Raw genomic sequence first — 25,791 nt, forward strand, 5'->3', positions numbered from 1 at the left:
AGGCAGATGACAGTGAACAGGCAGCAGCGGGGGATAACAGGAGCTGGAGCAGAGATTACAACCAGCAGGACCATACAACGTAAGGGAATAGTAGAGAATGAAAGTACACAATCTTGCACTAAAAAACAAAAGAATAAAAGACCAGCAGGAACTTTTACCAGCTTCTACACTTAGGAAATTGTATTTAAAATAAGAAGTTACTTGCTGAAGAAATAACCAGTTCTAATGGGAAAGAACGTATTTACTTCAGACCTACGCTGGCCAGCATCCAATTATAGCAAGCTGCTCTTGTTATTGTTGAAGAACGGAATGAATTTGAGCATGGACCTTTGTAATGGCCAGAAAGCACATTAAGTCCAAATATTTTAAAACTGTCCACTGCCTTTGTTACATATATTGCCCTACTGGAACATCTTTTCCTTGACGTGCATCCTCTGGATGTACAGTAGGAAAGAATTCAACACACGCCCAAGGGAAATGACTTCAAACAAAGCGGATTTTCGGGCTCTCTGCAGTAAAAACACGTCCCCGGAGCGCGGGGACTACGTCGCACCGTTCCCGAGCCGGGGGTCCCTCCCGGGGGCGGCGCGGGGCCCCCTCCCCCCGCCGGGCCGCAGCCGCGCCGCTCCGCCGAGGCGCTGAGGCGAGGCCAGGCCCAGCAGCCCAGCGCCCCGCTCCTCTCTGTGAGAAGCCATTTTACGCTTCTCTCCCTCAGCCAGGATAGAGCAGCGCCTTCCCGGTCCCTCCCCAGCGGCCAGGACCAAGCCCTCATCCACGGCCAGCCCTGCCGCCCGCTGTACCGGGGGCTGCGCCCCAGCCGCCCGGTGGCCTCCCCGCCTCTGGCGGCGCCATTTCGGCAGCGCCTCCCGGCCGCGGCCCTGGCGGCGCAGGCGCAGTGCGGCACCTGCGGCGGCGGGCAGCATGGAGGACGCGCTGAGGGGAGCTCTGGGCACCGCCGTGCTCCGGCCGACGGGGCACTCGGGGGGCGGCTGCATCAGCCAGGGCCAGAGCTACGACACGGACCGCGGCCGGGTGTACGTGAAGAGCAACTCCAAGGCGGAGGTGTGGGGGGGCAGGGGCTGAGGGGGTGCGTGTGGCGGGCCCGGGGCGGCCGGCAGCGGTGAGGGCGGTCGCGCTGAGGAGACGCGCGGTAGGCTGGTCTTGGCCGGCCTCAGCCTCTTGATGGAGGACGGTTTGCCGGCTGGGCTCGGTAAAATGTGGGCCGCCGGTGTCAGGGAGGCGGCTTCGGTCGACAGCTCCTGCCCTGTGGGCGCCTGGCTGGCGGCTGCTGCGGCCGGGGCCTGCGCTGCGGGCCGGGTGCCCGGGGTGGGGTGGGGGTGGGTGCCCAGGGCTGGGGCTGGGCACTGGGACGGGCAGCAGCGTTTCTGGTGGCATGCTGGAGGCGGTATCGGTGCTGTGTGTCCAGTGCTGTGGCATGCTGTTGTCACCTGTGGCTGGGGTAAGGGTGGTGTGACGTGGCTGCGTATGCTGTGAAAGCATCTGGAGCAACCTGGGAGGTATAAAATTATCCGCTGAGGGTGTGCATCTTTCGTTGTTGTAACAAAACTAGTAATTCCCTGCACATAAGAAGGAGCTTTTCTCAATAAATTATATTTTTCCACAATCGTTGTTCCAAGATTTTCAGCTTTGTTCTTTCAATACCTGGTACCAGCTACTGCAGAAGGTAGTTGCCTGCATCTGGTAGTGACAAGTATAATGCAGGGTACCTGTATGGCATCCTTATTGACAAAAGGAAAGATCAGATAAGAATTACTTCAAAGGTACTCTACGCCTGTGCCTGTACAGTAGCTTCACTGGAAGAACACAAGTCAAAACTTGTATTTGCCTTTAACAGGAAACGAATGTTTTTGAAAGCACATATGCAGCTCTAACCATTCTAAATTTCTTTACTCTTTATGTACGTATCAGGGAGCTGGATGGATGCACTGACGTGGTAACATGGGAAAATATGAGAGGGTTATCCTGCGTTACATTAGGCTGGAAATAGTTTGAATTGATAGGAATATAGCCCTTCTGCTTAGGCCTTTGTTAATTGTGTATTTAGGTATACAGTCCAGTTAGCTACAAGGTAGGGCTTGAAAAAAAACATCTGCATAGATTTTTCTATTCAGTAATCATTTCATTTTCTATGCTTTTGCCTGTGTGTGTGTTCTGAGTGTTGATTAAAGCAAACTTTGCCAAACTGTATTATAATGCTGTGCTGTGTGTGCAGCGGTGGGTATATATCAGCAGTTTCTTTAGAAAAACAAAGTTCTTTGGAAAACACTGTGGGTTTTACTCTATTAAAGTTAACAGCTGACTCTAACCTAGTATGATGGTTTAGATAGAGATACAGCATTTACTGATTTCCTCTGAACAAAGCTAACTCATGTTTCTGTAATTCAGCAGTTCTTCATTCTTAATCTCCTCTAGGCTTTGGAATTATTAGTCTGTTGCAAATTGTCCTTTGGCTGTGTTTCATATATCAATACTAAAGGGCTTGTATTCTGTTTTATTCATTATTTCTTTGCTTTGGCTTTTAGCAAATACTGTAGATTTCCCACATACTCTTTTCCTGCAATCTCTGCCTAAATCTTCTGGAGTAGCATTTCTTTGTGTGTTTAGTGATGTCAGTGGAGCAACTCAAGAGAATAGGTTTTACTTTGTGTGGATAGCAGTTGCAGAAATAGGTCTTAAATTCAGAATGTCTTCAAAGCAGATTCAGTAGGTAGTGGCTTGGGTTCTGAGGATTTCTGTGTGCAAGTGCAGTAAGGGGCATTTGGTTGCTGTCATTGATATTTTGATGGGGTTTTTCCCCCTCTGTCCTCAAGAAGCAAAAGAAATAAGCCAGGAAAAATAATTCTGTGACTGCAGATTGGACTGTTTTGAAGATCAGCTATATTCCTCAGCAGTCTGTGTCAGGAAAGTCATGAAGACTGTGAATGTCATCACCGTTCTTCTATTCTCTCAACTGATGATGTATATTGCCCATAGCTTTCTAGATATTTGCAGCATAATTTCTTCACTGAAAGGGTGGTCAGGCACTGGAACAGGCTTCCCAGGGAGATGGTGGAGTCACCATCCCTGGAGGTGTTTAAAAAACACATAGATGCAGTGCTTAGGGACATGGTTTAGTGATGGCCTTGGCAGCGCAGGGTTAACAGTTGGACTTGATGATCTCAAAGGCCTCTTACAACTGAAGTGATTCTGTGATAATCCATTAATAACATACTGCTTACATTTTATATGTTTGCAGTTTGTACTCCTTCAATTATAAACACGCTTTCTAAGTTATTTTTATGACTACAGAGAATGCTAGAACCTAAGTCACTTCCATGAAGTCAGTTTGTGAAGTGAAATTTCTGTAATTGTAAAATTACTGTCAAGTCTGGTGGTGTGGATTTATCTGTATCTTGTGCATGCAGTAACCACTTGCTTCAAGCTTTTTATTTAACAATTACAGACTTGACTGGTTTTGTAAAAGAGCTTTGTTTACCTGTGACTGATATTCATAGAGACTAATGCTTTCCTTTAACATTTGGCAGGCCAGAAGAATGTTTGAGGGAGAAATGGCAAGTTTGGAAGCCATCTTGAAAACACAAACAATAAAAGTGCCTAAACCCATCAAAGTTATAGACGTGCCTGGGGGCAGTACTCTGTTTGTGATGGAACATTTGGAAATGAGAGGCTTAAACAGGTAAAATATGGTATTATCTTTGCATCCTTTAACCAGAAATTTTGACTGTTACGACAGTCAAGTTACTTGTTTTCAGAGGGGAAACCTGTATATTTTTTTTTTAAAAAAGCAATTCAAGACACATTTGGGAAATTACACAGCAGAGAACTGTATGAAATACTTCATAATATTTCACCTAGCAAATTGGTCATACACCACAAAGTGAGTGTGGTTTTTGTTTAGTTTTGGGTTTGTTTCGATTTCTTTGTTTAGGTTTTTGTTTGTTTGCTTGTTTTGTGTGTGTGTGTTTTTTTTTTTTTTTTTTGGTAATTCGTGATTTTTACAGTAACGAAAATGACCTACCTGATCGCCTGTTTCATGTACTTGCCTTTGGTATAAGAACCAATGTTTAAAATGGGTTGTGATGAGTATGCAGAGGCACTTCCCCAAGACAGTTTCAGATTTTTGGTCCTTCTTTGTGGCACACATGTTTGAGTAAATTAAAATATGGTGCATACTTTTGTCTGATTCCGTTAGGAAAGTGGGCATGACCAATTTCTTATCCCACTCTCAGAAATTCTGCAGCCAGCATAAAGTCTTAGCCCTCATCCTGCTTATCCAGAGAGTTTCTAATTCATTAAGAGCCCTCAGTGAGCTCCAAGAGAAAGAGCAGAAATCCTGTTGTGTTTGGGCTGATTGAGATGAAAAGTGTGCAAATGCAACCTCTGGCGTACAGAATTCAGGGAATAGCTACAATCTGTGTTAACAGGAACAAAATGAAGAAATAACTTTTCCTTAAATGACAGTACCTTCAGAACAGGGAAAGATGTGAGGTCAAAGATGGGGAAAGGAACATACTTTTGTTAACGTGTGAGGCAACTGGTGGTTAGAGTTGTTTGTGATTACTGTAAGACTTTCTGAACTATGTAGGGGATAAGCTTTTGTTAAAAATACATAAAAAAGACACGCTTGACTTCCATCTTCTAGGCCTTTTAGAGAGGAGAAGCTGAAGACTGAGAGACAGAGGTATGAAGAAGAGGATGAACCTTGTGTAGCTTTAATTCCCAAAGACAGTTTGCCAAAAAAACCGCCCCATATCATCTTGCACATGCTTTTCATACAGATTATCTTACTGAAAGCTCATATAGAAATGATGCCACACAGAAATTAGAACTGATAGTTTCTCATTGTTATTAAACTTAAAATTGCTGCTCACTTTCACTATTAATAGTGTTGTCGGAAGCAACTTTGTAAGTACATTTTGTTATATGTTAATGTGTAATCTTTGTAGGAAGAGGAGGTGTTTATAACCAGAGTATTTTGCACATGTACTTTGTTAGAGATGCAGAACTTGTTTTACTTGATAAATCTTTTCAAATAACTCCTGGAATATTAAGAACTGGATTCATTCATGTGTTAGTGTTGCTAAGAGTACTTTTGTTTCTTAGACATTCAGGAAAGCTTGGAACACAACTGGCTGATCTCCACCTTCATAACCAACAACTTGGAGAGAAGCTGAAGAAAGAGGAGAGCACAGTTGGTACGGTACACAGCTGTTAGCAAATTTAACCTAGTTAATGATCTAAAAAGTAGTTGAAATAGCTTTTGTTACTTCAGGATAAGTTTGTTGTCTTACACTAAAGATGTTATGAAAACAGATTTGAATGAAACACCCAGGCAGGGGTCTGGTTTTTTTTTTTTGCTTTTGTTTGCTTTATTTGGATCTCTGCAAGAAAAACATTTCAGTTTGGGACCCTTGCGATCCCAGACCACAGTTTTTGCAAGGATGATGGTATCAGAGGAGATAGACTGCCTCACAATACGATTATGAAGATTATAATACAGCTGCTTTACATCAAGCTTTAAACTTAAAAACCAACAGCAACAACTGTTATAACAAAAAAAGTATTAAGGTGCAATTTTTTTTATTCTCGGTAGAAGCAGCACTGTACCCTTGCATAGTTTTTAAGGCCCATTTGCATTGTAGATACCTAGAATCTTGTCATTAGTATTGGATTTTTGTCTTTGGTTTGAAAGGTAAAGGTCAAGGGCAAATGGAAGTCCAGTTTGTGGATCAGTTTGGCTTTCATACAGTTACCTGCTGTGGCTATCTTCCACAGGTAGGTTGTACTTCATCGAACTGATAGAATTTTAAGTTTACCTTATTTTCCCTTCAGTGACACAAAGGGCCAAAATTATCATAATGGAAATGGATGTATTGCTGTGGAGTCATAAAAAGTAAAAACATTGTTCAGCTGCTGAGGAAAGTAGTGCTTTGGACAGCACTTACAGGTAGCTGCATTGGACATTCATATCTCTGATTCATAGTTTCTTGGGTTTTATCACTAAGACAAAATTATTTACTCCCCTGATTTAATATTTTAAGATAACATTCTGTTAAATGGTAGCATTTACCGTTCTGGATGGTACCAGTACAAAGGCTGTATAATCCTCCAGAGCTTTATTTGAAAAAGAAGAAAGTCTGTCTTTTGTGTGGTGTAGAACTAACATCTGCAGTCCTGTCCCTTCAGGTGAATGACTGGCAGAATGACTGGGTGACTTTCTTCGCCAAACAGAGAATCCAGCCTCAGATGGACATGATCGAAAAGAATTCAGGAGACAGGGAAGCAAGAGAACTTTGGGCACAACTTCAGGTAGGAGGAATTCTCTCAGTTCTCGTTATAGTGATAGCTAGGTATCAGTTGTTTAGATTTCCTTTTTATAAAATGAAATTCCTGTTTGTTGGTAAAGAGACCCCAGCTTTTAGGGATTAAAAATGCACATTATTGTAAGTGATAATGGCTTTTGCCACGTTACCCTCTGCTGATATTCCAAAGTGAATGTGTGCCAAATAGTACTTCCCCTTACTGTTTAGGAAATGCTAGATCGAGTTCACATTTCTCATTCCATGTAACATGTTCATGGTGAGAGATGTATATAAGCAGAAATGGATGTAAGTACATCATTATTCATTTAAGGTTTGCATCTAATTAAGTGACTGCAGTGTTAGCTATTTGTAGAAATCTCTTCAAGGCTGGTGGGAGATCCCTGAGCCTTCTGTGATGACATGGGTGGTGGCTGTTGTTATTAAAGCAGGTCGATATTGCAGCACCAAGTGCGGTTTTAAATTTTTTTTTTTATTGTTGAAAACATTGGATAACTATTCTTCAGCTGCTGGCTTTTATGAAAAATAGAAATCTTCTTGGTTTTGTCAGCACCTCTGTTGACTAGGTCCTCCTGTACTGTTGCAAGTCATGGGTTGGTTTTTAACTGACTTTTAAGTTTCAATTCATATTCTGTATGTGTGCAGATAAAAGTCTACAATCATTCAACTTAAAATGTAGTACTTACACATCTTGCTTTTTTCCCCCTGCAGCTGAAGATACCCAGTTTGTTCTGTGACGTAGAAATTGTTCCTGCTCTCCTGCATGGGGATCTCTGGGGAGGAAATGTAGCTGAGGATGATTCTGGGCCAGTCATCTTCGACCCGGCTTCTTTCTACGGCCATTCAGAGTATGAGCTTGCAATAGCTGGGATGTTTGGTGGCTTCAGCAGTTCTTTTTACTCTGCTTATCATAGTAAAATTCCAAAAGCTGCAGGGTTTGAGAAACGCCTGAAGCTTTATCAGCTCTTTCATTACATGAACCATTGGAACCATTTTGGTACAGGGTACAGAGGGTCGTCTTTAAACATTATGAGAAACCTTATAAAGTGACTTGCTGCTTAAGCAGAATACTTCCTATGTTGCTTGCAAACCCCCACACTGGGTAGTGCAACTACAGGAGTAGTAATTTTTTTTAAAAAAGCTACTAGACCCTTGACCTTGTTGCACGGTTAAAGACCTAGAATCAGTGAGTCCTGCTGAATATCAAGTGTAACAGTGTCATCCGTTTTTAGGATAGTTGGGAATAACTTTGTGAGGGAAATCGCTAAGGAAGGAGTTTATTCAGTTGCACAAAAGATCTGTCAGTGCCAAGAAAGCATTGTGTACTTGAGACTAGGTGAGGTAATACAAATCAAACACTGAGGAGATGGCTAGAAAGCTGCTTATTGCCTTTTGCTGCCCCCCCTGACCTTTATGATAGATTGCTTAGACTCTTTAAGCTCTCCATGGCCAGTTATGTGCATGAGAACAATGTTAACAGGGTATTTTGAAAGTCAACAAGAAAATTATGTAATAGAAACTGAAAAATGATTTGGACTTGCTATTCATTATGCTAATGTGATTCTGTTGGACTGAGACTGCTTCCTGTTCTGTCAGAAAGCTGTGTGAAAATGCTTATAATTTTTCTGGCATGTGCATTTTGGTGCCTCATGGCATTCTTGTGTGCTGTTCTGTGCTTGCTGTTCATTGGGCTCTTACCTACAGCAATTTTGTTTTCACCAGAACTAGCACTCTCTTCTTTTTTTTGAATATGCTTTTGTCCAATAGTGTGCATTCTTAAAGATCTTTTCAGGTAGGACACTTCATGTGTACACAGCCTGTGAAGATGTACTCTCTCACTAATACAAACAGATGTACTTTCTGACTGTTGTCATTGCCCACAGGATAATGCCGTCTGGTCGTGGTACAGGCTTCACATAAATTTTCTGTAGATTTAGACTACAGGTGCCATAAACTAACACTTTTTGTTCAGTCCCCACTATTGTGCACTTTGTAGTTCTTTGGATAAGAGACAGGAAACCAAAGGAAGTTAAAATGCAACTCACAAAACAGTGGCTCTACACCCCTGTCAGAATTTCTTTGAGGATAGCTTTTACAGGCTATTTCTTGTACCTGCAAGATGGTAATACTAAAATTCTACTCTTTTTGATGTAGGCTGGTAATGATATTTCAGTGCAAGCGTACCAGGTAGGTGAGAGGGGTGCATGATTCCTAACATGCATTTTGAGTGTTTGGGAATGACTTTAATGAACTAAAACTGTTTTTCACTGGGTATTGGCTGATTACTAAGGGATTTTTAGTTGCTGGTTTTGCAGTTACTTGTACAAATTGGAAGCAAGTTTAGAGAAGACTATCACTTGATATAACTTTCTTTCCTTAATTCTACTTCTCTTCTCACTGGCTGTTTAACTTTTTCTACAAAAAGTTTTAAAGCCTTGCTTGGTAGAATAGCTATTACTTTTACCTTGTTGCTTAAATAAAGAAGTTTTCCAGTTGATTATTGTCGTCTCTATTTTCTGAATTAAAACCTTACGGCTTGTGTTCATTCTTGGGGAGCTGCTTGCTCTAACCTGTTAAAAGTCCCTTGTCTGTTAGACAATTATGGTCATCAGAGATGTTGATGGGAAAGTGATCCTGGATTTTAATCTGGAGCAGTGTGTCACTGAAGAAAACAGCAGTCAATTGGTTAGAACCCTTAACTGTTTATTTCCATATGCCTGCATAATAAAGTTAGAAGTTATTTAACAAAGTCCTTCTGTTTACAAATCTTTAACAAATCAACATGTTTATTTTGCTAAAATACCTAATTACTTTTTATCATTAGAAAGTGAAAAGTGATACGAAGTTGGATTTTCTGTCAGCCATAGACTTGAGTGATAAATGGTAAGTCTTCAAACATCACCTTTTCCTCATAGAATTGAATCAAAATATTTTTGTGATTGAACAAAAATTGTGTTGTACAGAAACAAATGTATTTAGAGTTTTAATTTAAAGGATATTATGCTCAATTTTTCAAAGCAATTTTTTGCTACAATTGAAAATGGAAGGGGTGTAGAGAGGAATACAAATGGAATGCAACAGCAGGCTTTACTGTAGCATGGCTCCCTTTGTTTTGAGTTCTTATAGAAAGCGGTTGAATCTGGGGATGGAGAAGGGCATGAAATCTTCACTTCTGAAGGCAGGCAGCTGGTGGGCCCTGAAGAAGAAATTGCCGCAGTTCTGTAAAGTAATATTTTTTTTTTCCTTACGTATTGTATGGTTCTGCACTGCTCTTAGAATTGTTCTCTTTGATCATTTTGTTACATTATGTGTTCCAGGCATGCCTTTGTTACTCATCTCTTTCTCTGGTAGTTTAAAGCTAACATGTCTTGCTTGTCCTTCTCATACACCCCTCCCTCTTGGCTCCCTGTGTACATTCTAAATTTGGTGAGCGTGTTTCCTTGTGCCCATGCTCTCATTCTGTGTTTCCTGGTTTTGTATCATAATTTTGCTGACTTTCCATTCCTGTTTCGACGGGGAAAAAGGGTAAAAGAACCACTGAATTTTTCTTAAATATATAATGTACATGTATTTGTATATTGTAAAGCACTGGAATAAGCTCTCATGAGGTTTCTAAGTCTCGTTCTCAAGGTGGATCACAATGTATGTGTGGCATATGCAGTCTAAAGCATCTCAAGTTTCTGTTGAAACCAGATCTCCCTATACCTGTTTCTTAAAGTAAAATTTGAAATGAATTCCCTAGGGAATTAGTTAGTGGGTTGGAATATGATTATGTGTAATTTTAACAATATCAGCCTCTGCCTTGGAGAGGAGTTAGTGGAAGGGAAACTTGGAAGTCTGGACTTGGTGGTTAGGATCATGGAGAGTTCAGGTTGGGGCAGACCTCAGGAGATCACACAGTTCAATCTCCTGCTTCAAGCAGGATGAACTATGGCGACAGGCCAGGTTACTGAGGTGTTTGGTCTTGAAACCCTCCAAGGATGGAGACTGCACAGCCTCTCTGAGCTTGACTGTCCTAATTGTGGATATCCATCTAGTTTGAACGTCTGTGCAAGAACCTGTATTTCTGCCGAATTGCTTATAGTTCTTGTGTACCCTACATTTCACGGTGATACTTTGTTTTCATTCTTGTGGACTGGTGCCATCTGCAAAAACTGCCCGCCCATAGGACTGCTGCACTGTTGTACTGTTTTTCTTCCTGCTTTTCATCCTCACTGCCATTCCAAAATAGATCTGGTGATTTTAACTGATGCTTGTAGCAGAAATAAAAGCAGGTGGGAAGTGGTATATAATTGGCTTGTCATGCAGGCATTGACTGTGACAAAAAGATTTAAAGGGAAAATAAATTTCCGATAATTAAGCTACACCAGAATCACAATAGTGTTATTATTCTTTGTAAAATAATATAAATTACTCTTCAACATATTTTCCAATGAAATCTCAAAAGAATTTTCTGAAATCTCCCAAGACGTGGTTGATACTGCATACAGAGCTACAGCCTGTGCAGTTACGCTGAAGATCAGATGTGTAGGTTTAAAGGAGCTCTGAATCATTTGTCCTTGGAATAGCTCTTTACTGAGAAACTGTAACTTCTGTCAAAGGAAGGGAGGTTTTTATTATGGAAAGTCTTTCCTTGCTCTTGGCTTACGCTGTTCTGTATAGCTGCTTTGTTTTCCTGTGATTCTTTAGATCCTGTTACTCCCAGAGGAGCAGTAAAACGGTCTTTTTTTTCTCTGTCGGTATGCATGGGGTATCTGTCTTCTGGCCAATCTTTGAAAAGAAACGTATTAGAAGCAGTTGTGAGCAAAACGGTAAGAAAAGAACTAGAAAACTGAAGAGTTACGAGCGTAACGCTGAGGCTTGGTCTCAAACCGGGAGCCCAGCAACACCGACGGGGCCAGTCCTGCGTGACTCCGCACCGTGGGTGTGGGCCATGGTACTGAACGCGCAGGGGCAGCCGGCGCTGCCGTGTGCACTCAAGCGCTCTGAGCCCCTCTGAGATGCTTTTGCCTTGTTTTCCCTCCAGCATTTGAAATGATACTGTTTGAAGTTGCTAGACTGGAAACAGTGTGAACAAATGTGTTGGGAAACCAGGCCTTTCACCTGTGCGTTACTAGTTAAATATTGATCCAGCGTGGAAGGAAACAGAAGGCTTTCCTATCTCTTGGCTACTATGTAAGTGATGCAATATATTTGGAGTAACACAGTCCTGTGTCTGGTTTAACAAAAAATGAAATAAAACGTCAGAATGCTGAAAGAAGTGTTACAGTCAGTAACTATCGGCATCTTCACTAGAAATTGTAGGAGAGAAGACCATGGCATACTTGACTGCAGAAATTTCGGGTTCAGTAGTAATATTGGGGATGAAGATCTATTCTCCTTGCTTGTTTTGGTTTTTTTGGGGGGCTTTTGGGTTTTTTCCTTACAGGTAAATAGTGAAAGATACCCTAATTCATTTGTCTATGCTCATTGTAATTTATTTTGTTGTCAAAAAACTTTATTTCTTTTCCCCAGATGCCCTATTGCAACCTAGAGTATGGTTCCCTCCTTTCAGCAGTTGGAGGCCATTGTTCTAATAGTAGGGTACTCTTCAGGGCTTCATATGTCCTGAAATTCAAATTGCTTGGTGTTTTCACTATCCATAAGTCAGTCATATGAGTCATTTTAACTAATTGCCTCAAACGGTCTGAGATCTACAGCCATAATCAAGTTCCTTTGAGTGCATGTGCACTGGTTTACTGTGATTTTATGTACGTGCTGAGCACTTCTGCTTTAAGCTTCATTTGGTTCAGGCACAGCTGTTTGCTTTAGCAGCTGTGGCTCACTTTCTAGGCACAAATTCTCCATGAGACTGTATGGACAAATTACCTAAGACTCCTACAGTAAGTGCTGACTCTTCTTCTCTACCTCTCCCCAACATCACTTTCTGCAGCTCTGTTTTGTGAAAATCTGTTTTACAGTAAGTATACCAGTAATGTGATGATCATAAAATATTACAGCTGGACTTTGTAGGATTGCCAAAGCAGTCACCGGTTACTTTAGACATATAACGCAAACATCCAACCAAGATACATAACATCAAATGTGGATTCTTACTGTTTTTGAATACTCTTCTGTGCTGCATCACGCTCTGATTCCAGGCTGAGCTGCACTTTTCCAGCTTGTGCTTTTACTCTATAAGCAATACCCTGCTCAAATAAATTGGGATGTTAGAAAAGTTCCTCCTTAATTTGTCTCTTTGAGGCCTGTGTTCCAGCTGTTCTGTGTACCATAAGGAGCTATGTTCGGAGAAATCACTTGGTTTAGAAACAACTTGTGCTGTACCAGTATTTTTCACTCCGTTTAGGACTGGAGCCATTTGTGAATGTCATGAAAAGCCTACCTAATGAAGCCAGTATTAGTCCAGTAATCATTCCTTTCTCTGTCAAACCCAAATAGCTTACATGAATCAATGCAAACAGTAGTGAAAGAGGTGAATGAAAGCAGGTGCAACAGTGGCAACAGAATCCAGAAATTCCCTGGGGAGCTGGTAGGCTTTGCTTCTCCAAGTGAGAACAAGAACTGCAGTCTTTTCCATGGATTGTAATGTGCTAGGAGTTGGTCATAGCCACCTAAGCAAATACGTGTAATCTTCATACAGACATTAAAACAAATGTTGTAGGGTCTGGGTTACGATAACATGTTTTAAAGGTTTGATGATTTATACCAGAGGGTGTCCGTGCACTTTACAAGTATGAAGTGATTGAATGCAGCAGTACCCAAGGGATCTTCTTTCTGTGTGTTAGATTGTGAAAGGAGATAAAAAAGGGAAATGACATCCTAAAGATCTTGTTAAACCTGGAGAAGCATAAAGGAACAGTATCCTAAATTTCTTTATTACCAACTTGATGCTTTTTCTATGAATTTTCACCTGATGATGTCCAGCCCTGAGCACTTACTATTTCACCGATTTGAGGGCACTTTCAGGCAATGAAAATCTTTTGACTGCTTCTGAACTACGCCCCAAGAAGGGAAAGCGTTCTAAAGATCTTAGTGATGACAAAAATACTCCAGTCCACACAAAGAAACTACAAGCAGAGAGAAAGACCCACCACCCTTTCTACATATTTCTGGTGGCTGACTTAACGGCCGGCAGCGTGATTTAATTACACCCGTACGGCCGGCAGCTTGGGTTTGCATACCCTGAATAACCGCACGACAACACGGGTGCGCGACTTGTAGTGTTGCGTTGACGCGCCCTCTGGTGGGCGAGTTAAAAATGACCGCTGCGACAGCGCGAGTGGGGCTTCGGGAGGGAAAACGGGGCCAAACTACAAATACCAGCAGCTCATCACAGCTGAGAGAGGACCCAGGACACACCTCTCAATTTCATTGTAGCAAATATTCCTAAAGATATTTATTTTTCATGTATGCCTATGGGAAACAAAGCATTTTTTGAAATGTTATCTCTGGATTTACATTTGGTTGTTTTTTTGGCTGCCTTTTTTTTTTTTTTTTTTCCCATTTGGTGGGTGGCCCTTACTACCTCATAGCAGAGTGACAGTGAAAGAAGGACCCAGACCTTTAATCTTGTTTTGCACTGGATTTAGCCGAAAGCAGCTGCAGCAGCCTGGAAATTGCCATGGAAAAAATCCTTAAAACGGAATTGAAAACTTCTGTTCTGAAGGCATTTGGAAGCTCGGGAGGAGGATACATTAGCAAAGGCCAAGGTTATGAAACAGACAGTGGACGAGTATTTGTTAAGATCAACCACAAACCTCAGGTTAATGCTAGCAGATATTTAACTACTAATATTGCATGTAGAGAGCTTTTTATTTTAAAAGCACCTGATTTTCAGTAATTCAGACTTCTGCATTTTCAGGCTGACTTTTAATTATTCCTGTTTTCCTTTCAGTTTGTTTTTTTTTTTAAGCTGTAGTCTGTTTTACATCAAGTATTAATGCATCAGGTTTGCTTAATGAATAATGAGGTGTAATGCAATGCGATAATCGTCAACAACAGGAGTTGGCATCGTGGTATGTGAAAAGGAGGCTGAGTTTTTGTAGTTTGTAAAAGCCTAAAGCTGAATTTGCATTCACTGCATTACTTCTCATGTTTCAGTTGAATAGTGGGAGGGAGAAAACTGCACCAGTGCTAAAACTCATGTATTATTTCTAAAGCTACAGAGACTTCAAACTTCCCCATTGCTTTTGGTATTTCTAGCAGTGAGATTCTTGCAAATTTTCAGGCAAAGCTCCTGACTTTTTCTATTATTAAATGAATACTCAATTGCTTTTTATAATAGCAGAGTGCATCAGAAATTTGCTTTATCAATATAAATAACATCCTAAAACTGCTGTGAAGAACAGCATCTTTACTTCAAAAATGCAAAGTGCAGGCTTAATATTTGTGCTGTCATCTCTATCTGGCTGCCATGGATCCACATGGGAAGGAGAACCAGTTTAAGGATTCAATCTTTCACTTCATTTAGTAGTGATCACCTGTGGTTTTGAAGGAGGAGGTCTTGGTATTATCCCCAGAGATACTGTTACATCTAAGTAGTTTGGTAGTAGTTCCATAAGCAGCTGGGAATCATGGTGAAATGTGCCTACTACCCTGGAATGAATTTGGGAAACAAGTTAGAATTAAGGTATTCAAGTCTCCCTTTTATGGACTGAAACCTTGCTGCAGCTTGTGTTCTTTTATCAAGATGAATTAACTCCTTGGAACGTTGTAAACAAGGCTGTTTTTCCTGAAGTGCTTGTTGCAGACATCCATCGTTTAGCCCAAGGATATTCTTATTCTTTGACAGGCTAGAAAAATGTTTGAAGGGGAAATGGCAAGTTTGGAAGCTATTCAGAAAACCGATATTGTAAGAGTGCCTCAGCCTATTAAAGTAATTGACCTACCTGGAGGAGGAGCAATGTTTGTCATGGAGTACCTAAAGATGAAGCACCTCAACAAGTACGTCTGTACATCTTTCTTTTTACTATGTTTTGGGGCATATCTTCTTATGCCTTACAGTCACTCAGAACTTTCTGAGAACAACCTCTCTGTTTTCTCAGACTTTGTATCTGTCAAGTTCTGTGTTTGTGTATGTGCATACATATTAAAAAAAATATGTTTCTGTGTGCGTGTACATACACCTTCCCCATATTTTGTTCTTCCCTGGTTTTTCCCTTCTCTGCAATAGAAATGGCATGCTCTTGCTAGCCTAGAGCTTTGTATGCTGGTCCACGTGTGCTGATGCTACTAAAGTGAGTGCGGTAATGGCTGAGTTGAGCCCACCTTTCCCTCGTGAGATTTTTCATGTGAGTTTCTTTCCCAGCCTATCAGTTTTCTTTAAACTGACAGCCTTCTTATGTTTTTGAAACCTCTGCTTCTCTAAGTGTAATCTTCAAGTATGATTGAAGTCAGTCAACAAGGTCGAAGGCACAAGGGTGAGGAAGAAATAAGTGGATAGATAACATGAAGTTCTAGCTCATTTATCAACGAACCTGAATGTGGAATTCAGGAGTCACGGGCTCCTGAACATAGGCTTTCAGGAACTGTCTGCTTTGTTCCAGGCCTCTATGGGAACACAGGGATATGGCTCTTCTGGCGGTTGTTTGTCCAAGCTATCTATTTTTATTGGGAGAATAATGGCAGTTCCACAGCCTCCCCAGCTAGTCTGTTCCAATCCCTTCCACTCTTCCTAGGAAAGTTTTTCCAATGTCTAATCTCATTCCTCCTGGTTACAATTTTAAACCCGTTATTTTCTACCTACTCTGGGTATGGAGAAGAAATTAGTTTCTGTCCTTGCAGCTCCTGTTCAGGTATCTGCACAAAATATTTTAATTGTTTTTCAGTTGTCTTGTCTTCTGCTTTAAGCAACCTCAACTCAGTCCTTGCTATGGTTTCTTTTTAGACTGACTATTATTATTGCTGCTCAGCTGATCTTGAAGTATGAGGCCCAAAAGTAGACACCATGTTCTATTCTCTGCTTATTAATGTGGAGCTGATAAGGATTACTTGATCCTCCTGCACTCTGTGCTCCTGTTTATACAACCTTGTGTTCCGTTTACCTTTCTTGCAAGAGCACTGACTTAGGTTCGTTTTGTCATGTTACAACCCATTTCTTCAGAGTTGTCTAGTCATTTGCTCCCTGTTATGTACTTCTGAAGTTGATTGAGGTTCCATATTTGCCCAAAATATACTTGGTCATGTTTCATTGAGATTTTTCCTCCCCCGTAATAATTTGTTCGCTTGTCTTGTTTGAGTTTTGATTTGGTTTTTGATCCTACAGATATTCTTCAAAGCTTGGAGAGCAGCTAGCAGATCTTCACCTTTATAACCAGAAACTTGGAGAGAAGCTGAGAAAGGAGGGAAACACAATTGGTAGAGTATTGATATCATGTACTAAATCAAAAATGAAATAATTAATTTGGCTGTGGTACAGTAGTGCATTATACTTGTAATGATAATTAAATACTGGGACGCTCTTTCATGACGTACGTCCCTCATGTCCCTATGCCACACTTCTCAAATGTACATTATATTTATATAGGACCTATAATTACTATTACAATTTTTAAACGTATCATTTTAACCTTTACAAAACTAAATTAATTTTATTTTAATTATTCATTTTGTATATACTTAGTTTCATAAAACTATGTGGATACTGAAATTCAGTAAGAAGTAGTGCTAATATTTGATAGAACTTTCAATATTTCTTAAGTCAAACTGAAAATTTGGACTACTTGTCTTTTTCAGTGTCAGCTGAACCTTTCAGCCTCATGTACTATCAACCTCTTAAAATGTTCTTGATATTACAGATATCCTCTCTTTTTGTTTACTGTTAGTTTAGGCAATTGTTACAGAATATGGTCCCAATTAGTAAGCCCATAATTAAGTTCTCCTTTAAAGATGTTAGGGATGACATTTTTGAACTCAAATATGTAGCAAAATATACAACAATTGCTGTTTCTTGAAGACAACTGTAATTCAGCAGTGTAAGGTTGTGATCCAGTTTCTATTAACGTAAATGAAAACATCTTCCATCACTCTTTGGAAAGTGGATTAAGGTGTAAGTGGAAAAAAAAATAAAAGGAAGCTATACAAAGAATTATTCTTTTAGAGTTGTTAGTATTAAGACCAGAACCACCTGTCTGTATCTGTCTTTCCTGTGACTTCCCAGGTTCTACTTTTAGTAGTAGACATATTTTAATCCATTATTTTTGAGTGAAGGCCTAATGAAGGTCATAAATAATCTATGAATTAAAAATAAGCTGTATTTAATGACAACAGGTTCAAGTGTTGGGACAGTAGATTTTGAATGTGGTGTCTGGACTCTGTTCCTGAACGTCTAACTCATTTATACAAAGAAAAGTCACTAACTGTTACTAATTGTGCCTCCATGTCCATTCAGTATCAAGTTTAAGAGAGTTCTTTCCATCTTTAGAGAGGGTTGTGACCATGAAATAAGTGTAACTTACTGCTTAAAATTATTTTGTATGTCTATTCTCTGAAATTTAGTTCTGTGTCTGCAAACTTTACCATGTAAGGATCTTGAAACTCCCAATATTTATTTTGTTTCTTAGGTAAAGGAGCAGGACACTCTGAGTCTCAATATGTGGATAAGTTTGGATTCCATACAGCCACTTGCTGTGGTTATATACCACAGGTATGTTCCATGCCTGTGAAAGCTGACACATACTCATACAGTTCTGTAAACTCCTTATCCAAAAGCTTGTTTTGTTGGCCTTCAGCTTTATGATGACAGTTTTGCTTTCACTGTTCCATTCTGATCTGACAGCAGGGGAATATGACGGCTATTCAACATACGTGGCTTGCTACTGTGCATGTAGCAAGCAGACACAGTGGATCGAATTAAGAATTTTAAATTATGTGGTAGTTTTTAGCTTAGTGACACTTAATAAAGCAAGCATCCCTTCACATACTATGTCTTTGTTTTTGTTTTTTCTAAATCCCTACTTCATGGTCCTCGAATGGTAAAATCCACTACTCTTAGAGTAACACATGTAACACATCATGTAAGACATTGGAAAGGGCTCTCAGAGATAAATCAGTCATTTGCTGGCTTTGCACATGGTAGAATTTCATTCTGCTATTTAATTGAATGAACTTCCAATATCTCAAACTCTTTGCTAATTACAACTTTTCACAGAATTAGAAACACATTACCCAGTAAAAAAATATGAATTAATAAATACTTTTGCAATTCCAGAAAGATTTTGGAATATAATATGGAATAACTGAAATGATCTCACCAGAAACTCTCCATCTAAAAAACATCAGGAAAATGTAAATGAATGAAAATAGCCAGAACTTCAATTTGGATCTCATGTTAAGAGACAACCTAAGCATGGGACAGGGCATCACTCCCAAAAGGACAATTGACGAAATGTCTAATAACATTGTGCGTAGGTCATACTAACATTGGCTACAGCGTTGTGTCAGCATTGAACATTTTAACTTGGATATCTATGTATTATTAATACTGACTAAGTATATGTTAAAATTGTTTATTACAAACCTCTGTATCATATTTTCTAGGTGAATGAATGGCAGAACGATTGGCCTTCCTTCTTTATTCGTCACCGACTCCAAGCTCAATTGGATTTGATTGAAAAAGATTATGGAGATAGAGAAGCCCGAGAACTTTGGTCACAGCTAAAAGTATGAACCACAGCTTAAATCTGCTTTTCAGAATGTTAGAAAATATACATTAGTGGAATTTTAAAGGTGTTTTATAAGCTATTTGCATAGCTTTTATATATATATAAAATGCATATTCATTGTGAATTATATATATTTTATATATATATATAACACCAGTACATGTACTAGCTTCACAGCTGGTCCAACAACATTGTCAGCTGAAAAGAATTCATGTTGCTCTTTCAGTTTTTCAATAGACAGTGAAAATAAACTTGTAATTCAGCACTGACATTTGCTTCTTCGAATACAGCTAATAATAATAATGTGGTAAATCCTGTCTAAGAACTTGGTGTTACAAAGCAGTTAAGATTCTGCTGTCCAGGCAGGTTGGTTTGGTTTTTTTTTTTTTTTTGTCAGTTGGTCCAGGCTCACAGCTGCGACTGTGGTTCAGGGGACACTCCATGCAGCACTTGGAAACCCACCAGGAATGTGTTCCTCGGCAAGCTTACATCACAGATCTGTTCCTTAGTTCTGCTTAATTGGTACAGGTGTTTACTGCTGCCCTTTTTTGCCACTGAAACATTTTAATTCAAATGAAATTTGTTTTATTTCTTGTGATGGCCAACACTATTCATGCCTAGAAACAATACATTAATACTAGGTGTTGATACCAGACTGTGAATTAAATGATTTGCTAAGCTCTGTCAAGAACAATCAGGACTGTTTATTACTGGCTTACAGTTTAGGTTTATGCTTGTAGCTATCAACTTCAAAAGCACTCCATGAGGACTGAAAATAGGCAGTAATTGACTAGCTTAGTCTCTTACATACTACAGTACTTTATTTTATTTAATAGTTTCTTCAAAACTCTTTTAATGGTTACATATTTGTCCGTGCTTTTTCAGCTAAAGATTCCTGAAATGTTCTGTGACATCGAAATTGTTCCTGCTCTCCTGCATGGGGACCTGTGGGCAGGAAATGTGGCGGAGGACGACTCTGGGCCAATTATCTTTGATCCTGCTTCCTTCTATGGCCATTCAGAGTTTGAACTGGCCATTGCTGGAATGTTTGGGGGGTTTAGCAGCTGTTTTTTCTCTGCCTATCACAGTAAAATACCCAAAGCTCCAGGATTTGAGAAACGAAACAAATTGTATCAGCTCTTTAATTACATAAACCACTGGAACCATTTTGGGACAGGATACAGGGGATCTACCCTAAACGTAATGAGAAAACTTCTAAAGTAACCAGATAGGTTTGAGAAATTAGTAACGAACAGCGCCTACTTACCAGAAGTAACGCAAACTAGGAATTAATGTTGATGGTAAAACACCTAAGGTGTAAAAGGCTTAGTACACTTTTGAGCCTCACTAAATGTTAAGAGTGATTGTGTAATTTTTAAAATATACATTAGTTTACTAGCACAGGTTTGTATGCTGCTGAAGGAAAAGACTGCATTGTTTGTGAAGAGTCCACTAGGTTGGAAAAGTAGCATGACAGTCAGCCTAACCTCACTCTCCGTAGGGAGTCTCACTTCATAGCTGCTCTGTTTCCACGGTTTGCATCTTGCCACGACTCCTGTGTCTCTACCAGCAGTTTGTTGTTGAGAGCTACTGTTGTGGGATTGCGGTGCTTGAAATAATAATCAGTTCCTTATGTCTCCCCTCTTTTATTCTGTTTTAGTTTTTTGTCTCTGTGTCCATCCCCTTTCCCCTTTATATTTCTGTTGTCTTTCCCATGTTAAGTGTCCTACTTGCAAAATTTAAATCAGATTCTATGAATCTGAAAATGAAAACATTCTCTTTTTGATTTTAAAGAGTAGACAAAGCCCTTTGGACTGCACTTGGAAAGCGTGTATAATTAATATAATTTCTAATATGTATTTTAATTTAATGTAATTTACTTACATGCATTTGTTTTTCTCTTGCTACGAGAAATTTAAATTACGGTGGTATTTCCTAAAAAGGATGTCTCTGTAGTTCCTTGCTAATTAACTGTATGGTCAGAAAGCGGGTTGTTACCATATGAGTTTGATAATAACATATCATAGTTTTAGTATGGTATTTCAGTGTGTTATACTATGATAGTAACATATTTAAATAACTTTGTAAAAAGATAGCAAAAAGTGGGAGGGAGGCTTAGTGTTTTGGTGATGAGAAAGCATCTGTGGTGCTGGGTGGTTGGTGCTTGATATATTTTCAGTTTTATAAAATGATGTACAGTAGGCAAAGCCAGTCTGTTCTGCCAATGCTGGATTATTGAAGGAACAGTGTCAAATTAGATGGCTTTGTAATGTTTTATAATGTTCCTAACTGCTTTATTTTTACAGAAAACATAGGCAATGAGAATGTGGGGAGAAAACCATGCAACAGAGATGTTGGCATACAGTGTGAGCTAGAGTACATTAGCAAATCCATGCTTTTTTTAAATGGAATAAAGTGGTAAAGAAAGTAAATAAACATTTGTTGGACTGCACTTATATGTGAACTGGAAGATGTAAGCAAGGATGACTGAACTTACATATTTAGGCTTCAGACAGCTGTCATGACTAATACCTAAAATTTTATATTAAAAAATGCTTAAATTGTCTACTTTTTTCAGCTTTAAATAGCTGTACTATAAAGATTTCATAAAATTTAATGTTGTAATTGAGATAATATTTTAAAAAATGCATTTCTCTGTAAATATAATACAAACAGTTAAAATTTTTTACTTCCTTTGAATTTGGGCTACAATTAGGGTGAAGCTGTCACAGTGTGGTTATAGTACTTAGTACAATTATAACAGTGGAGAAGTGGAATAAGAGAGTTAGAACACAGCTGAAATCATAGCTGATATCTAGAAGATCCAGGTCTGAGGAAGCTGGTATCAAAGTGCATGTGTACTAGAATTTATGAATGTTAACAGAAATACATCTGTTACATTGGAAAGGACATGTGAACTTAAGCTCCTTCTCAAATAAAATACATTGCAGAAACTAGGTATTTGTGATTGTGGTTTGCTTTAATGAATTTGGGCCTGCAGATAAGGGATTTGGGTGTGGCTGGAGTTGCTGGATACTGGGAAAGAGCAGTTACCTGTCCTAAGGTCCTGACCAGACTGAATTCTTCCTGAATTTCCTTTATAACCAGCGGAGCTGAAGGAGCACCTCTGAAGGCAACTCATCTCGCCCTGACCACCCATTTCAGTTTGGCAGCTGGTCTGATCCTTTGAGTTTATTCTCTGTGAGGTTAAAAAGATAACCTGAGGTGACTTAGTCAATGGCTAATTCAGAACCCAGCTTTACTTTTCTAGTGTTGGTGACATGTCAAGAGAGAAGCGGAAAAGCAGTGCTGTCATCTGGTAAAATATTCAGGGGGAAAGTGTGTGGGAAAGGAAGTGGAGATGTGGGATGTCTTGGGCCGAAATATGATAAAATATCTTTCCGAGAAAACTAATGGGAAAGAATATGGCATGAGAGATAGTAACTGCTGTGAGGGAGTAGACGTTTGAGTCGTCCCGCTCCCTTCCCTTTTTTTCTGTAGTTGTAGCTTTCAGCATTCGATTTTTGTATCCAGAATTTTATAAGGTTTAGATAATGAGTTATTATGTTAACCATATAATAGACAGTTTTGGCGTGGCTAGAGTGAGAAATGGAGAAGGTCATGGATAACGGTGTAACCCAGGTGCCTTCCACACGCCTTTTGTGCCCTGCGCAGCACTGAGAGCGCTGCGGGGGCGCGGGCAGGGCCTGGGCCGCCGCCCAGCTCCAGGCGCCTTCCCCAGCTCGCTGAGGAGCCGCAAACCGCGGGCTCTGCGCTCCGGCGGATCACGGAATCGGCAATAAACGCTGCAAAGCGCTCCGCCTGCCAGGACCGGCCGCCCCCGGGCCTGCCGTCTCCTCAGCCCCCCAGCCCGCCCTGCGGCCCCCTCAGCCCTCCCGCCAGCCTCCCCTCAGCCGCCCGCCGGCCCTGCGGCAGGGGCGGAGCCGCGCGCGGGAGCGCAGCCGCCGCCGCACCTTTTGGTCCCGCGCGGCGCCCCGTAGGAGGGAGGCGGGGGCCGGGGCCGGGGAGTGCCGTGGCCGTTGCCGGGGTAATGCGCGCGGGTCGCCCGTGGCGCGGGTCGCCGTGAGGGGGCGAGGGGGCCGCTCGCCCTCCCCGGTGCTGCCTCCGGGAGCCGGTGGCTGTGCGGGCCAGGCGGGGAGGGCCGGGCCGGGCCGGGCCAGGCCTGCCGTGGAGGGGTGCGGTGGGCCGCATGGCGGCGGGCGGGGCCGGGCGGCGGCTCGGCGTGAGACGTGTGTGAGGCGCGGCCGGGGCGGTCCCACTCCGGGACCCCCAGCTCCGGGACCCCTGACTGACCGGCCGTTCTGCCCAGTTGCAGGGAGCCTCGGGCATGGCTCTGGGCGAGATGGGTGGCGCGGCGCCCGAGCCAGAGGATGGCAGGAGTCAGGAGCCGGGGGTCGCCACCACGAGAAGTGTCCTGGAGAGTTTCACGGAGAGCCAGGAGGTCAGGGGGCTCATCGGTAACCTCAAGGGGGTCTTTGGGGACCTGGTGACTCGAGAAATGGCCGTGGAAAAATTCCTAGGTGAGCACATCATCCAAAGGGAGCACGTTCTTGTGTTGCTTAGAGCATCTTGCCACCAAAAAAGGTCCAAACTGTTAATTTTCTATTGGTGATAATGCTGGAACTTTATCAACAGGTAGTTTAGAGTTATTTTTCTACTCATTTGTTTTCCAGATATCTGTACCGTTATTGTAAGGTATTTAACTGCTGTAAATAAAGCCCCAGGTCTTAGATTTAAGACAACTGAATTCTGGCCCATGTTTAGCTTCCAGTTTCCTATTCAAATGCAGACAATAATTTAGTTGAAGATTGTATGTCTGTCAAAGCCATTTTTATACCTGATTACTTGTTTAAATTTCTTTGAGCTTTAAAGAGTTAGTTTCATATTTTTAGTTTCATAGGAAGTATGAAAGGCAGCTGAATCCACACAGATCTTGTAATTGTTTCTGAGTGAAGGCAACTTAGATCTTAGTAACAGCTTTTTTGCCATAGAACAAAAGCTGTTCTGCTTCTGGACCTCAGCTGAATGTAGAAGTGTTATAATTATGTACATGTAGCAGTGCCCTAGGTAATTAGCCTGTTATAAAGCACATCTGTGTATTGGAGCCAATATCCTGACCGGGTGATTTGCATGTTAATGCAAGGTTTCACGTATTTACAAATCAAGCTAGCATTTTGCAAGTATTGTTGCAAAAATGGTGAAATTGCAAAAACTTGCAGTCAAAATATTGAGCTGGTGGGTTTTTGACAAAGAGAGGTAGACAATAAACCAGAAACCCCAGAATTTGGAAATTTGACCCTGCAGAAGCTTCTCAGTAGTATTATACTCAATTGACTTAACTGGCTGTTCCATCTGAGGAGTTTAATGATGAACATGTAACTTCAGAAAGCAGTAGCAAGAACACTTAGATTTGTGTTGATGATTCAGTGTCACAGGTGAAATGGTAGATTTGGGATAGAAAAGTCATTACTGAAAAATTCTCAAGTGTCTGAAAGGACATCTTCTTCTCCAACAGATCATTTTGCGATGCCTCTCTGTCTTCTGTATCATGTGTACTGTCTCTGTGTATTTAAATTGTATTTATGAAGTTTCTGCATGCATGTCGTTGCTTAGTAAATACAGTGTTAATATCCTTAAAACTGATAGGTACTGTACATGTTGTTCAATATTTGATTATAATATTTAGTGTCATATGGTATCATTTGATCTTTCTTGGGCAAAATATCCCAAATATGGTAACAGGCTTGGTGTGGCATGTAACATTGACGCTTACGGAATACCTTTAATCCATATGCAGATAATGCCATAATAATCAGTTATGTATCATATATGTTGATATTGATCATATATCATAATTATAAAAATTATCAGATTTTGATGCAGGTCTCCGAAACATTCACAAAAATGTGTTGTTCATTTTTTTTGGGAACTGTTAGAAATGGAAGCTTGGAAGATAGTTTAATCTGCAACTATAATTTTCTAAGAAAATTTAGGAAGATCTTTTTTTGAAATAATAGCATTAGAAAACCGGTGATTTTTCACTTCATTCTTTTCAGCATTTAGATTTAGGGTTTGTTTTAGATTAGCTTGCCAGACTGATCTGGGCAAAGAATTTGGTAAGATGAGGAATTTGCTGTTACATTCCATTTCTGCTTGAGAGCTGTTGCTTTGAGTGTTGATGGAATTTCTTGTATTCGCTAGTTCTGTTATTTGTACGCAGCTTAAGGTATCATCAATTACAGTGGGCAGTTATGTGATGATTAGGAGATCAGGCTTTCCTCTTGACAGGAGACAGCACTATGGTATCGGAGTGGAATTACACGAGTTACTGCAAGGATGCTGTTGGACTGGCTGGTGTCTTTAAAGTGGTTGCGCATTGTCATCCACTGGTCAGCTACAGCGCTGTCAAAGCTGAGTTATGTCTTAAATCTAGGTGTTGATGTGACAAGTGGAGAAAAGGGATAGTGAGCAAAATTGTTTGAGAGAGAAACAAATGCAGGAAAATGAGAGGGTAAGAAGGTATTTTAGTTTTGTAATTAAAAAGCTATTTTCTGATCAAATACCTGAGCCAGGCAATCCCCAGTGCAATACTGGATCACTTGATGATCTCTTACAATATCCAGCTTTCATTCCTGTAGCTGCTTTTTGTTGATTCTAGGTTTAAATTGAAATGCTTTTGTTTCTAAAAGCTGTGGCAAGTTGTTCCTAGTTTTTTTTTCAATATTCAGTTTCAACTTGTCTTTCTTCAAGTCAGTTCCCAAAAGGAA

General features: G+C 40.6%; 3 protein-coding genes across 5 annotated transcripts in view; all 3 read left to right on the forward strand.

The window, feature by feature from the left end:
- Window positions 1-888: 888 nt before the first annotated feature.
- Window positions 889-8,838, forward strand: FN3KRP (fructosamine 3 kinase related protein). The gene is made up of 6 exons (XM_055796143.1): window positions 889-1,062; window positions 3,546-3,697; window positions 5,125-5,216; window positions 5,714-5,796; window positions 6,208-6,330; window positions 7,053-8,838. The coding sequence occupies exons 1-6, from the start codon at window positions 922-924 to the stop codon at window positions 7,389-7,391; spliced, it is 930 nt and encodes a 309-aa protein (XP_055652118.1). The 5' UTR covers window positions 889-921; the 3' UTR covers window positions 7,392-8,838.
- Window positions 8,839-8,972: 134 nt separating this feature from the next.
- LOC101910565 (fructosamine-3-kinase) lies at window positions 8,973-21,960 on the forward strand. 3 transcript variants are annotated; one of them, XM_013294907.3, is made up of 7 exons: window positions 8,973-9,224; window positions 9,459-9,567; window positions 15,133-15,284; window positions 16,606-16,697; window positions 17,903-17,985; window positions 18,879-19,001; window positions 19,889-21,960. In XM_013294907.3, the coding sequence occupies exons 2-7, from the start codon at window positions 9,487-9,489 to the stop codon at window positions 20,225-20,227; spliced, it is 870 nt and encodes a 289-aa protein (XP_013150361.2). In that variant the 5' UTR covers window positions 8,973-9,224; window positions 9,459-9,486; the 3' UTR covers window positions 20,228-21,960. The 3 variants fall into 3 exon arrangements, with proteins under 3 accessions (XP_013150361.2, XP_013150360.2, XP_005232060.2); XM_013294906.3 differs by having other exon boundaries at window positions 8,973-9,567; XM_005232003.4 differs by lacking the exons at window positions 8,973-9,224; window positions 9,459-9,567 and adding an exon at window positions 9,592-14,103.
- A 984-nt stretch (window positions 21,961-22,944) lies between these two features.
- TBCD (tubulin folding cofactor D) overlaps window positions 22,945-25,791 on the forward strand; it is a 129,500-nt gene continuing 126,653 nt past the window's right edge. Inside the window, exons 1-2 of the mRNA XM_055794773.1 lie at window positions 22,945-23,051; window positions 23,334-23,544. Of these exons, the coding sequence (XP_055650748.1) occupies window positions 23,352-23,544 (193 nt within the window). The 5' untranslated portion in view covers window positions 22,945-23,051; window positions 23,334-23,351. The remainder of the gene's footprint in view (window positions 23,052-23,333; window positions 23,545-25,791) is intronic.

The sequence above is a fragment of the Falco peregrinus genome, chromosome 2, assembly GCF_023634155.1.
Source record: "Falco peregrinus isolate bFalPer1 chromosome 2, bFalPer1.pri, whole genome shotgun sequence".
NCBI classification, from domain to species: Eukaryota; Metazoa; Chordata; class Aves; order Falconiformes; family Falconidae; genus Falco; species Falco peregrinus.